We start from the raw sequence: 15059 nt of genomic DNA on the forward strand, positions 1-15059 counted from the left end.
AATATGTAATCATAGAACAAAGAACAAGAGCAAAAAAAGTGCCTATGTATTTTGAGGTTGAAAGGAAAGAACCTAAGAGCAAAAGTACCACAGGAAATGAAGAAGACTGCCAGAAAATTATGCTCTTGGAGTCCTTCGCCAGACTGAGTTGATCTAAAAATTTCTTCCACAAACATATATTGCTTATATTTTCATTTTTTAATTAAATGAAAAATTAATCTGTGGTGCTGAACCGTATGTATATATAGTATAATCCCATTTACTGTTTGAACACCTAAAAAGATATAAACCATTTATTAAAAGTTAGTATTTCTAGGGCATAACACTAGGAAAAGTACAAACTTTCATTTTCTACTACTTTACCTCCGGGTTTTCTGACATTTTATAATGAGAACACATTAGTATTACTTTAAAATATACGTATTTTTAAGATATGCAGTTATTAAAAAAACTGAGCCACAGTTTCCACATAATTACTGGAAGTATTTAAGGGGCAATTAAATGCCATCATTAAATTTACAGTATATACAAAGATTTTAAGCTTGAATTTTAAAGCCCTTAAAAACTGTTTAAGTGAGTTATATATTAAATGAAAAGTTTTAAAGCCTAATACCATTTATTTCTGCATTTCAGAAATACAGCTTTTGGCACTACATCAGGGGATGGTAAACTATGGCCTGTGAGCTGGCTGCTTGTTATTCTTTTCCAAAGAAGAAATCCAGATAGTTAACAAGCACATGAAGAGGTGCTCAAACCTCATTACTCATCAGGGAAATGCAAATAAAAACCACAATGAGATATCACCTCACACCTGTTAGAAAAGTTATTATCAAAAACACAAGAGGTAACAAGGCAAAAATGTGGAAAAAGCGGGAACCTGCATGCACTCTTGGTGAGAATGTAAATGGGTGCGGTCACTCTGGAAACCAGTATGGAAATTCCTCAAAAAATTAGAAATATAATGAACTACCATAGGATCCAATTAATTCCATTTCTAGGTATTTATCTGAAGGAAATGAAAACACTAACTCAAAAAGATATCTACAAACGCTTGTTCACTGCAGCACTACCTGCAACAGCCAAGACATGGAAATAGCCTAAGTGGCAACTGATGGATAAATAGATAAATTGTGGTGAAAAAAAAAAATGTGTGCGTGTGTGTGTGTCGTGTGTGTGTGTATACAAGAATATTAGTCAGCCAAAAAAAATGGGGTAAATCTTGCCACTTGCAACAACATGCACGGACCCCAAAGGCAATGTGCTAAGTGACGTAAGCCAGAGAAAGGCAAAGACCCAATGAACTCACTTATATATGGAATTTGAAAAAATAACAACAACAAAATAACCCCTTAAAACTGAACTCATAGATGTAGACAATGGACTGCTGGCTGCCAGAGATGGGGAGCTGGAGTTGGGGAATATGGGTGAAAGTAACCAAAAGGTACAAACTTCCAGTTATAAAACAAAAAGTCCTGGAGATGTCATGTATAGGATGATGACTGTATCAGCAATACTGTATTGCATATTTAAAAGTTGCTAATAAAATAGATCTTAAAAGTTCTCATCCTGGCACAAGAACAGACACACAGATCAATGGAACAGAACAGAGAACCCAGAAATGGACCCACAAACGTATGGCCAACTAATCTTTAACAAAGCAGGAAAGAATATCCAATGGAATAAAGACAGTCTCTTCAGCAAGTGGTGCTGGGAAAACTGGACAGCGACATGCAGAAGAATGAACCTGGACCACTTTCTTACACCATACACAAAAATAAACTCAAAATGGATGAAAGACCTAAACGTAAGACAGGAAGCCATCAAAATCCTCGAGGAGAAAGCAGGCAAAAACCTCTTTGATCTTGGCTGCAGCAACTTCTTACTCAACACGTCTCTGGAGGCAAGGGAAGCCAAAGCAGAAATGAACTATTGGGACCTCATCAAAATGCAAAGCTTCTGCACAGCGAAGGAAACAATCAGCAAAACTAAAAGGCAACTGACAGAATGGGAGAAGATATTTGCAAATGACATATCAGATAAAGGGTTAGTATACAAAATCTATAAAGAACTTATCAAACTCAACACCCAAAAAACAAATCATCCAGTGAAGAAATGGGCAAAAGACATGAATAGATGTTTCTCCAAAGAAGACATCCAGATGGCCAACTAACACATGAAAAAATGCTCAACATCACTCATCATTAGGGAAATACAAATCAAAACCACAATGAGACACCACCTCACACCTGTCAGAATGGCTAACATTAACAACTCAGGCAACAACAGATATTGGCGAGGATACGGAGAAAGAGGATCTCTTTTGCATTGTTGTAGGGAATGCAAGCTGGTGCAGCCACTCTGGAAAACAGTATGGAGGTTCCTGACAAAACTAAAAATAGAACTACCCTATGACCCAGCAATTACACTACTAGGCATTTATCCACATGATACAGATGTGCTGTTTCGAAGGGACACATGCAACCCCATGTTTATAGCAGCACCATCAACAATAGCCAAAGTATGGAAAGAGCCCAAATGTCCATTGATGGATGAATGGATAAAGAAAATGTGGTGTATGTATACACACACACACACACACACACACACACACACACACACACACAATGGAGTATTACTCAGCAATCAAACAGAATGAAATCTTGCCATTTGCCACTATGTGGATGGAACTGGAGGGTGTTATGCTAAGTGAAATTAGTCAGAGAAAGACAAAAACCATATGACTTCACTCATATGAGGACTTTAAGAGACAGAACAGATGAACATAAGGGAAGGGAAACAAAAATATAAAAACAGGGAGGGGGACAAAACAGAAGAGACTCACAAATATGGAGAACAAACTGAGGGTTACTGGAGGGGTTGTGGGAGAGGGATGGGCTAAATGGGTAAGGGGCACTGAGGAATCTACTCCTAAAATCATTGTTTCACTATATGCTAACTAATTTGGATGTAAATTTTATAAAATAAAAAATTAAATTAAAAAAAAGTTCTCACCATAAGAAAACAAATTTCTAACTATGTGTAGTGATGGATGTTAATTAGATACATTATGGCGACCATTTTGCAATAAGTACTAATGTAATGATGTTGCAAACCTGAAACTAGTATAATGTTCTATGTCAATTACATCTTAATAAAAAAAACTGTTTCTTCTGAGGTAAAGACTATGGTCAGTTATACAAGGCTATGGTTACTTTTTTCAACAGGTATACAACAATGAACTTTTTTCTAAGTAATGTTTCCATATTAGCTAAAATAGTCAATATCCAAACAGAAAGCCAATGAAAATTAAGTTATTCTTACCTGTAACCTAAACCAATCTAATCTCATTCCTCTGAAATCAAATACTTCCCCATCTTCAACTACAACAGTAGAAAAAAGATTACAAAGCAAATTAATGTTTCAACAAATATACAATCACAGTTTTAAATTTAAGATCAAGATAATTCAACTATGGCCATATACACAAAAGAATTAAAAGCAGGGTCTTAAAGAGATCGTTGTAAACCCATGTTCAGCATTATTCACAATAGCAGCATTATTCATAATAGCTAAAAGGCAGAAGCAACCCAAATGTCCACCAACAGTGGAATAGATGAACAAAATGTGGTACATTATTCAGCCTTGAAAAGGAAGGAAATTCTGACACATGCTATAGTGTGGCTGAATCTTGAGGACATATGTTGTGAAATAAGTCAGTGACAAAAAGAAAAATACTGCATGATTCCACTTATGAGGTACCTAGTGTAATCAAACTCATAGAAACAGAAAGTAGAATGGCGGATATCAGGGGCGAGGGAAATTGAGAAGCTGATATTTAATAGCTATGGAGATTCAGTTTTCAAGATGAAAACGTTCTGGAGATTGGTTGAGCAATTATGTGAATACACTTAACCCTATTAAACTGTACACTTAAAAAAAAAACAAAAATAATAGCTAAGACAAGGCAGTAATTCTCAAATCCTATAAAAATGTTGATAGAAGGAGGGAGTTATGCTAAGAGAAGTGTTAAATACAGACTTCTCACCTAAACTGTTTCTAAGTGTGCTTACATGTCAATTTTGAAGAAGCTAGACTAGAGCTTGAGGAATTCTGTAAACAAAAGCTTTGGACAGCATAGTGAAGTTCTTCAAAATAACTCTTTACAAACCAAATTATCACCAACCAACTTTACAACAGTTTCACTACTTAAGTGTGATATTGATTAAACTAAAATGTATTTATTACTCAAATTTTCAAGGATTTGGATACCCTTTACTTAAAAGGTTACAAAACTAAAATATAACACCAATCTGTTGGAATGAAGTTTTCAAATAATGAAGAAGCAATCTAGTATATGACATTAACTTTTGGGATTGACAGATCGGAACTTAAAATTCCTATAGTAGCACTTAATACTTGTTAGAGCTTGGGAAAATCATGTTAAATAATGGAGAGGTTAACTCTCAAACCTTAAGTTCCCAAACCTACCAAATAAAAGCATAAAGAACTTTTTAAAATTGATGTGGATTAAATAGGATAAAATAAGTGCCTGGCAATTTTTAAAATGTTTTATCAACGGTACATACTATTGTCACAGGTGATGCTTGGACCACATATACACTTCATTATGTTTCTTTGTTGTTGTTGTTTTTTTTTAATTATAAAATGCCTTTTTTCACCTGCTGAATAATAAAATATTTCAAGCTATAATTCTCATTATTTTTATAAATGTCACACACCCATTTTGGAAACTTTTGTTTCACAGAGAACAAAGCTAAGACAAAAAAGAACAGATTAAATATGTCCAAAAATAAGTGAGTCTATAAAAATTAACTGTGAAGTCCTCTCCTTGAAAATCAAATTTGAAAACCTAATTAGAAGAAAATATGCTTTTATTTAAAAGACTTACCTTGTTTTACACTCAGGGAAGTCATAGTGTTAACAAAAGAGGACATGATGATTGATTCATCTTCAGGGCAAACAGAAAGATTCTAAAAGAAGAAACAAAAAATAATGTTAAGAACATCTAACAGGGGAAACAATTCATAGGTCCACTAACTGGTGGGTGGATACACAAGATGGTATATCCATACTAAGGAATATTTTTCAGCCTTAAACAGGAATGAAATGTTGATACATACATTAACATGGATGAATATCAAAAACATACTAACTGAAAGAAATAAAAAACAAAGATTATATACTATATGATTCCATTTATACAAAATTTTTTGTTAAAAAAAGGCAAAAGTGACCAAAAGGATGAATGGTTGGCGGGGATTTAGAGAGAGCATCAGTACACAAGAAAAAGGTACACAAGAAAACTTTTAAGTGTTGGAAACTTTCTATGTCTTGACTGTAGTGGCTGTAATGTGAACGAATAGACAGTTGCTAAAATTCAAACTGTATACTGAAAATAGGTGACTCTGTGTGTATTATACTTCAGTAAGATTAGGACCAAAAACATCCCTTTCAAGCCAGCTAAAAAAATGAATAGCATATAAAGTACATCTGAAGTTGATAATAAATAATACATTTTTTAATAAGTGAATGCTTAGCTCACTAACAGCATAATTTTCAAAACTTGTACAATGTGAACATACATAATTTCACTGAACTGTACACTTAAAAATAGTGAACACAGAAAATGTATATTTTACCACAAAAAACAAATTTGACAGCTATTTCATCAACTATATTAACAGGTTAATCTTAGTTCTAAATTTAAATCCTACCAAATGGTTAGAAACACTATGCAGGTACTTCACAACAGAAGAGGGTATAAAAAGCTCATGCACTGTAATTAAAGCCTAAATTCAAATACTGGCTCTACTACTTATGAACTGTGTGATATGGAGCAAGTTACACAAAGTCTATTTTCTTCAACAAATAATGATAACCATACCTATCCTCAGAGGATTGTTGTATAGATGTAATAAAATATCAATAAATCTGACAATTATTAATATTAGTATTACTGCTACTTATAGTACTATAATTCTAGGAAAAAAAGACATTAATCTCCCTAGTGTTGTTAAAATACAGTTGATGAAAAAGACACCAAAAGATACGGAATGACTTAAAATTTTTAATGCTGTAACATAAACCTATAAAATTAATAAAATATCCAACCAGCCACAGCAAGTTTCAAACTGACATGAAACCAGGAGACTGGTTTACATTCTGATAGCACAAAAGCCTCTGGTTTATCTGTTAAGTAGTAACTATTAAAATAGAAGTACAGCAAAGCAATAACATTCTAGAGATAAAATCAGCTTTTCTAGACCTTTTTTAATGGACATTGTAAACAGGAAGCATCTGAGCTCCACCTAGTGGATAAAGGAAAAAATACACCAATTCAGGATAGTAACCTATAAGGAGTATTTAATTCAAGGTAAACAATGCCATGAAAGACATTTTCTTTTCTCATTTACATTTTTTAGGTAGATTTGAAAAAGAAAAATCAGGATTTCAAAATATGGTTATTTCTCTGGAAAACCAGTAGCTTTAGAATAGTCTTTTTTTTTTAAGTTTATTTTTATTTATTTTGAGAGAGAGGGAAGGAGACAGAATTCCAAGCAGGCTCCACACGGTCAGCACAGAGTCCTATGTGGGGCTCCAACTCATGAATACGAGATCATGACCTGAGCCGAAGTAAAGAGTCTCAGATGCTTAACTGACTGAGCCACTCAGGCACCCCTAGAATAATCTTAATACAAAGAGAATTTGTGTTGTTCTTCCTTTATACTGTATATTAGCTTACAGAACTTTTTTAGACATCTTGATTTTATAAATGAAGTAAAAAAAAAAAATTTCCTTACAGTTAGCTTATTTGGAATAAAAATAAATCTATATTAAGATGAAAAAGACTAAATTATGGAAAGCAAAAAAAAAGACTAAAAATCAATAGAGGAAAATTCAAATTGAAAATAAAATCAGGACATTTAATCTTATTAGGACATCTAGATGAATTTTGTTTTAAAAATCTGGTCATCTTCTAATATACTATGCTAAAAGATTTATCTTATGTGTTTTATCTAATACTTGGTTATCAATTATAAAGTCTCCATCATCTCTTCTTTATTGCCAGAGCCAATGTCCAAGTTCAGGCTCTCATCAGCTCTCTTCTAATCTCTCTGTTTCCTCCCTTGGCCCCCAGCAATCCATCATCCATACTGAGCCACAGTAATCTAAGTAATAAATCAGATTTATGACTAACCTCCTCTATTGAAAGGCCCTCTATAATTTGGTCACTGTATACCAACCTCCACCTGCCAGGTAAAGAATAATTCCCTGAATTGTGCTCAGTCTGAGCTTTGTACACACTTAAGCATAACACTATGCTACAACACTTGACTACAACTAAATGTTTTCTCCCCTCTAAGTGATGATCCCCCTTAACAAGATAGGACAATGACTTGTTTACATTTGTATCTATCACTTGGCACTAGATTATACTGAGCAAACAAATCAGTTACTAGAAAGGAGGGAAGGAAGGAACAACAGGGAGAGTAACATGAGACAGTTTTTACCTGCACAAGTTCATTGAGAACAACAGCATCAAAGCCAGAGAGGTACTGCACATAATACCTCTGCATTACAGGTCCATATTTCCTTACATGTGCTCTAAGCTCTTCCATGTAAAATATTAATTCAGCAATGTGCCTTTTTAAAAAATCCAAGAAAAGTATTTCAAAAAATAAATTCATCATTAAGGAAAATATAAAATGTATCTGATATTACTACAAGAGTTTTTTTCTTAGAAAAAGCATTATTAAATATAATTTTATGTCAATTCCTTCCTAAAGACATTTCCATGATGGAAAGCAAAAATTAAAAAACAGCTATGACTAAAAAGTTGATAAAGGAAAACCCAAAATGAAAATAAAATTAGAGTATCTCATAAATTACATCATTAAAAAAATCACAAACGGAAGAGGATTAGAGGATTAGAAGAATTAAGATTTTTCTGTAAGCTCTTATTTCTGTTTCATTTATCTAATTCCTATTGAAGGACTGTGTACTAAAATGATAAAGACATTTCAAATAACACACTTGGTTCATTAAGGTTCTTATTTAAATTTTTGTGTAGTGAATCATTTTAAAAAATGAATTCCAAAGAAAATATGACTGGTTATAGCAAGAAAATAAGAACTTTATGACCATCTAGGTTTAGGAAACATTACAAGCCCTAATATTAAGCTAACACTGACTCTGCATTTTAATTCATATTATCTAATGGTGTATTACAAATATCCCTTTATTATGAAATGTGAAAAGCTCTAAAAAAGGTTTTCAAAATAATTTAACTTCAATGTCCCCAAATTCCACATCCCATACATCAAAATATTCAAAAATAACTCTTTAAATGTTGCTAACTTACTTATCTATAAAGTCATCTGCACTCTTCTTTGGCATGTTATCTGCATGACGAAGTAGCCAGATAATTTCATCACGGGCAAAGGATAATGCCATAAAAACAAAAAGTGCCTAATTAAAAAAAAAAAAAAAAAAAAGAACATTTGCTTATTCTCATGCCAAGATTATTAACAAAACCTATTCATAATCTTTGTCTAAGCGAGAGACACTGGCAAGAACTGATAATATGAAGTTCAAAGACAAAAACGAGAACACAGAAGAAAACCTAGAGACAGGTATCAAGGGGAGTACACATTCAAACATGAAGTGAGAAAAATGCAGGAAGGTGTGATGTATGAATGTCAAGTAAGCAAATTCATTCTCAGTTAAATATAAATTTTAGTAGTTTTCCATAGAGAATTTTTTTAAAATTTTAATTGGCACACCTACAGTTAAATAAGAATTCAAATTTTAGTAAAATTTCATAGAATTTTTTTCATTTTATTTATAATTTTTTTTTAACGTTTATTTATTTTTGAGACAGAGAGAGACAGAGCATGAACGGGGGAGGGTCAGAGAGAGGGAGACACAGAATCTCAAACAGTCTCCAGGCTCTGAGCTGTCAGCACAGAGCCCGACACGGGGCTCGAACTCACGGAACGCGAGATCATGACCTGAGCAGAAGTCGGCCGCTTAACCGACTGAGCCACCCAAGCGCCCCGATTTTTTTTCATTTTAATACGGTACACCTGTAGTTGAAATAAGAATTAAATCAATTACCTTTGGACCTAGCAAGCCAGGTTGATCAGAGAGGACAGTAGCCAATTCTTTCAGTGCAGATCTTAAAAATTTGCGTCTTTCTCTGTGCATTGAACCACTATAGGGAAAGACATCAATATAACTTATCTGTTTCTACTAAAATCATTATTGGCAATTAAATAACTTACCATTTCAGGTCAATTTACAAACATTTTTTAGGAAGCACAAGCTCCTACAAACATCTTCTATGTGTATGTCATATCATTAAATGACTTTCCAAACTTATGTTTATCCTTGCCTTCCTTGCAGTGTTTTTATAACCATGTTTATTCTGTTACTCTCCACCTATCAAAATCCTACCCAAACTTCAAGACCAACCCTTCAAGAAGCATTTCCCAATATCCAGATGCCCATTTTTGAATAATGTCTGCAACTTTAATACCATTTAGCCTAGCACTTTATAAAAGTGGACTGTGAAATCCTTGAAAACAAGCAATGTTCTACTACATACATTTTCTTGCACCCCCACAAAGAAAATCAATGAACACAACTTATTAAATATCTGATTATATCCTACTTTATTAAGTATATTCTTATTAAATAGGTAAGACTAATAAACAAGAGCTATATATAATAAAGATATTAGGATGAGATCATTTGGTAATCTTCAAAAACAGAAAGATGAGGAAAGGAAAAGATAATCATAAATATTCACTACTAGGTATTTTTAAAATAAAATGCAAATTTAAAAGAATTACTCTTACATATTAATGTGGAAAAAAATATCACAGAATGTTCTAAGTATTCCAACTCCTCACACTATGCAAAATACACACTGTCCCAACAAAGTTTTAAGATTCTGATAGGTGCAAAAAACAGCACCCTCTGCCCCCCCCCACACCCCTCCTAGTTTCACCCTGTCATCTATAAAACAGGGATGATGACACCTCCCTGAAAAGATACATCTTTCATCATGTCTGATACATAGTATTATTACATTAGGCTAATTCCAATGACAAGCTCTTTTTTTATCTTACAATAATAAAGTCATCCAATACAATTTCTAAGAAAAGAGGCAATGTTATTTTGACTATTTTATTACACCGAGTTGTGGCAAGGAGTCTGTGATGTTATTAATACTGAGAGAAAATGTCTATAAAGTACCATGCTTGGCACAAGGTAATGAGGAATTCCTATGAGGAATTCTTACTGCTTACTACCTACAACTACTTTATATAATAAAGGGAGAAAATGCCTCACCTTTAAAAGAGTTTCATAAACGATAGCTAAGAATCATATATGTGCCTACAATAGAGTCTATCCCATGAAGAAGTGAAAATCATTTGTATTTCTGTATGTCAAGAAAGGAATGCTAACACACTCCAAAATATATTAGTACTAGAAAATAACTTTTTAAATATAAGCATTTCATTCAAGTGAAAAAATATGCATGAGGAAATAGGTCACTGACAGCAATGAATAAAGATGGTTTAAATTCCCAAAATCCATCGTATAACCTAAACCTAAATTCTGAAACTTCTTGTGGTTTTTATATTTTCATTGATGGCAGTGGTGCTTTATACTCTGCTTTACAGAAATATGGATGGATCAGATAACATTACCTAGGCTCAGTGGAGAAAATATTTTATAGAAGTATATATGTAACACTGAATTATCAAATTATTTATAATTATTTCATGAGAAAATCAAAAAGTTGTTCAAAGATCTTAAACATGATAATTTTTAAGTTATTCTATATACTTACTAATGTAAAATATTTACTACAATTAGGTAAGGGCATGAGGATAACATACTTTGAAAAGTAAATACTATTTGGGAGAGTATAAAGATATATCTATTTTAGGGGCGCCTGGGTGGCGCAGTCGGTTAAGCGTCCGACTTCAGCCAGGTCATGATCTCGCGGTCCATGAGTTCGAGCCCCGCGTCAGGCTCAGGGCTGATGGCTAAGAGCCTGGAGCCTGTTTCTGATTCTGTGTCTCCCTCTCTCTCTGCCCCTCCCCCGTTCATGCTCTGTCTCTCTCTGTGCCAAAAATAAATAAACGTTGAAAAAAAAAATTTTTTAAAAAAAGATATATCTATTTTGGGGCGCCTGGGTGGTGCAGTCGGTTGGGCGTCCGACTTCAGCCAGGTCACGATCTCGCGGTCCGGGAGTTCGAGCCCCGCGTCGGGCTCTGGGCTGATGGCTCAGAGCCTGGAGCCTGTTTCCGATTCTGTGTCTCCCTCTCTCTGCCCCTCCCCCATTCAAGCTCTGTCTCTCTCTGTCCCAAAAATAAATAAACGTTGAAAAAAAAAAAATTAAAAAAAAAAGATATATCTATTTTCATGAAGTGGTACAAAAATCATCACACCTTGAAAAGTATTGATATGAAAGCATAGTGATGGCAAAAGATCTGAATGATACCTAAAATAAAAGACCTTTGTATGGTACTTGCTTAGAGCATTTTTATCAACACTTCAAAAATATTCCAGATCTGTCTGTACTAACCTGAAGCTTACTAAATTCTGAGGATATATACTTCTCATTGACTGCCCCACTTCTATCCCATATTGCACACCATTAATCTGCAGTATGTGAACAAAATTATGCTTTAAGACAGAAATTCTTGTTGATTACAAGTTCCACAGAGAAAACAGAACTACTTACGCATGTGACACAGCTGCCTCTTTGCATTCTCTTATGTCATTAATACGCTTATTATAGCTATGTGCAAAAAAAAAAAAAATTAGATTCTTGTTAATCCTAATTTCATCAGTAACAGTCAAAACGAGTTAGCCAAATACTAAAAGTCAATTAAAAACGACTATTAGCAATAAGAAAAAAAATGGTGCTCAAACTAGAAATGCATGGAACAAGTCCACCTACCTCCTTTCCTAACTACCCAGTCAAGTCTTCTTAGAAAAACAGATCTCATATTATATTAAATCTAACAATAAAATTGAAGCTCACAATGTAGATCTTTGATTATATACACCTCGTAAAGAACCCACAGAGACACTAAAATTGTACCTCCAATGTAATTAACGGTGGTCTCCAAAATCTAAAGTAATAACAAAGCTACTACTTCTAATTTTATGCTATCTGATTAAAAAAAATTCTGAAAGGATATATACTAGGGAGTAACACTACTGAATGTCTGGAGATAGGGGTTTTATGGTAGAAAAAACTGGGGCAGGAAAGCCTAAGACTAAATTAAAAGAAATAGGACACCAGGTGCCTGGGTAGGTCAGTCAGATAAGCATCCAACTTCAGCTCAGGTCATAATCTCATGGTTCATGAGTTTGATTCCCGTCAGGCTTTTTGATGTCAGTATGGAGCCCACTCTGAAGCCTCTGTCTCCCTCTCTCTGTCCCCTCCTCTCTCTCTCTCTCACAAAATAAACATTAAAAAAATTTCAAAAACAAAAACAAAAAATAGGAACCAACATAAAAAAATTTAAAGGTGACATGTGAAAAAAAGAGCTAATAAATGTTATTTTCATTAATACTACACGCAAAAACTCAAAATTCCTAAAATGTTAAAGAAAAATTATCTTCTTGACAACCTGGCTAAGACCACTTAAACCAAGAAGTCCCAGCTTCTAAATTAAGTGCTCTAAGATTTATGTGATCTTTGAGCAAATGTCTAAAATATACTAAATCTGTAATCATTCTCTTTCATAATTAATAAGCTTTTATACTTACAATCTAACCTGTAAGTACTGTAAATCATATTTTCAAGTGATCACTCATGACTTAATAAATTAAAACTTTACAACTTTAATCATGAAGATTCTTAAATGGTAAATTCATTGTTAGAAAAGTATTAACATAAAGAAAAAAAAGTGTAACAAAAAGACAATTGGTGGGGTGCCTGGGTGGCTCAGTCAGTTAAGCATCTGACTTCAGCTCAGGGCATGATCTTGCAGTTCGTGGGTTCAAGCCCACATCAGGCTCTTTGCTGACAGCTCAGAGCCTGAAGCCTGCTTCAGATTCAGCATCTCCCTCACTCTCTGCCCCTACCCCACCAACAATCTGTCTCTCTCTCAAAAATAAATATACATTAAAAAAAATTTTTTTTAAAGATAACTGGTCTCATGGTGTCATTCAACTTACGTGTACCATATATAACATAAGCTCACTCAATATATAGACTACCTGGTTCTAAATGCTTACATATATTTAAATATGATTCCACAGAGAAGCCATCAATATGCTAAGACATAATACAAGTTTCTTAATTTTCAATCTGAACCAATTAGAAAATGAAAATAAATTAGGAAGTATCCCATCTGACATAGGATATTTCCAAATACTCCAGCATCTAAAATAAAAGCCAAGTAAGAGCTGGAAAGTACATAGGGCACTAGTTCTCATATTATACCTGAGAATCTACCAACATGAGAATGTCAGAACCATCCATGGTGACAGAAACCAGAACAGTGGTCACCGGAGAAGGGAACTGAAAGGTGGGAGACCAGGGGTGGCAGTACTGACCAAAAAAGAGACACAAGACAATTTTCTGGGGATAATGGAAATGTTCTATATCTTGATCTAGGTGGTCACCTAGAGTATTCATATATAAAGTTATTGAGACATACATGTAAAATTTATGCATTCTTCTGTCTGTAAATTCTACTTCAAAAATTACTAGGGAGAAAAAGAGCAGATTCTTTTAACTCTCCAAGATACAGATATAGGAAATACAAATTAGGGATCATGCCCAGTAATCTGGATTAATACGCATCCCAGAGTAATTTTTATACACACTAAAATTTGAGGCTTAGTTGATATATTTACTTTTTAATAACTAACAGATGCTTTATCTCAATTTCTTCAAGACATTTGTTTGTTTGTTTGTTTGTTTGTTTGTTTGTTTTTTAAGTAGGTTTCATGCCCAGTATGGAGTCCAGCATGGGACTTCAACTCACAACCCTGAGATCAAGACCTGAGCTGAGATCAATAGTTGGGACACTTAACCGACTGAGCCACCCAGGCACCCTGCATGAAGACATTTCTAAATTGGATATGAATCAAATGTTGGTAAACTTCATTTGTATCTGAAACTAACAAGCTGAACATAACTATTTGACACTTTCAGGTATTTTAGAATATTTTAGATGCTCCTAATTTCAAAAGATTTCAAAACTACTACCAAGTCTGAGGCCAACCTGTTTACTGTATACTGCCTACAGAACCTCATATAGAAAGAAATGCAGGCATTAAAAATTTCAAGGAAACAAATTAGTAAGAACTATTTGCTTTCCAGGGAATGAATATAAATCAGTCACTTGGAACACCTTATTAAAAGGAAACATGATTTCTTACGTGCAGCAGTCTGACTCGTATAATTGTTATAATTTAATGAAGTTCTTCTCACTGACCCACATACTTCTCAATAGCACTTCTACAAATTTCAAAACTCTAAAATGTATATGGTGCTTTTAGCAATATTTATGTCTAAACCCGTCATAATTTGCAAAAGAAAGCACATCTTCTTTATCATAGAATACAAGTTTTAAAAGGGGAGAAACACTAGATACTTCAGTCTGTGAAGTTACCTATAAAATATATGAAAATACCGTATCAGGGTGACTGTTAAGAAAAAAACTTACTGTGACCAGTAAGAGGGTACAGGTGACATCTTCTTGCATACATGACCCTTCTCTATCCCCAAACTTCAACAAAAATCATTCACTCACTACCCTTCTCCAAAAAAAAAGACAAGATAAATGAAAATGCCATACCCTCGTATGTTTACAAATAAGTCTTCTGCAGCTTTGTGAATGTGGAAAACTTCATCCCGAAAGAGAGAGAGGCAAGAGCTACTTTGAAGAGCTAGCTTCCAAAGGTTCAGTGCTGTCGCATCAGTATTTAGAATCCCATGGCACAAAATGAAGCCAACTTAAAAAAAAAAAAGTAAATACGAATATAAAAGTATTCCA

At 33.9% G+C, this 15059-nt stretch overlaps 1 protein-coding gene across 6 annotated transcripts in view; it reads right to left on the reverse strand.

Annotated features, from left to right (window-relative positions):
• NCKAP1 (NCK associated protein 1) overlaps positions 1–15059 on the reverse strand; it is a 111325-nt gene that overhangs the window by 47532 nt on the left and 48734 nt on the right. For 4 of the 6 annotated variants that reach the window (XM_043577231.1, XM_043577229.1, XM_043577228.1 and 1 more), the window contains 7 exons: positions 14862–15018; positions 11783–11839; positions 9139–9235; positions 8384–8490; positions 7533–7665; positions 4910–4991; positions 3322–3380 (listed from right to left, as the gene is read on the reverse strand). In XM_043577231.1, the coding sequence (XP_043433166.1) occupies positions 3322–3380; positions 4910–4991; positions 7533–7665; positions 8384–8490; positions 9139–9235; positions 11783–11839; positions 14862–15018 (692 nt within the window). The remainder of the gene's footprint in view (positions 1–3321; positions 3381–4909; positions 4992–7532; positions 7666–8383; positions 8491–9138; positions 9236–11782; positions 11840–14861; positions 15019–15059) is intronic. The other 2 variants (XM_043577233.1, XM_043577232.1) reach the window with 1 other exon arrangement.

The sequence above is a fragment of the Prionailurus bengalensis genome, chromosome C1 (genome assembly GCF_016509475.1).
Source record: "Prionailurus bengalensis isolate Pbe53 chromosome C1, Fcat_Pben_1.1_paternal_pri, whole genome shotgun sequence".
Lineage (NCBI taxonomy): Eukaryota > Metazoa > Chordata > Mammalia > Carnivora > Felidae > Prionailurus > Prionailurus bengalensis.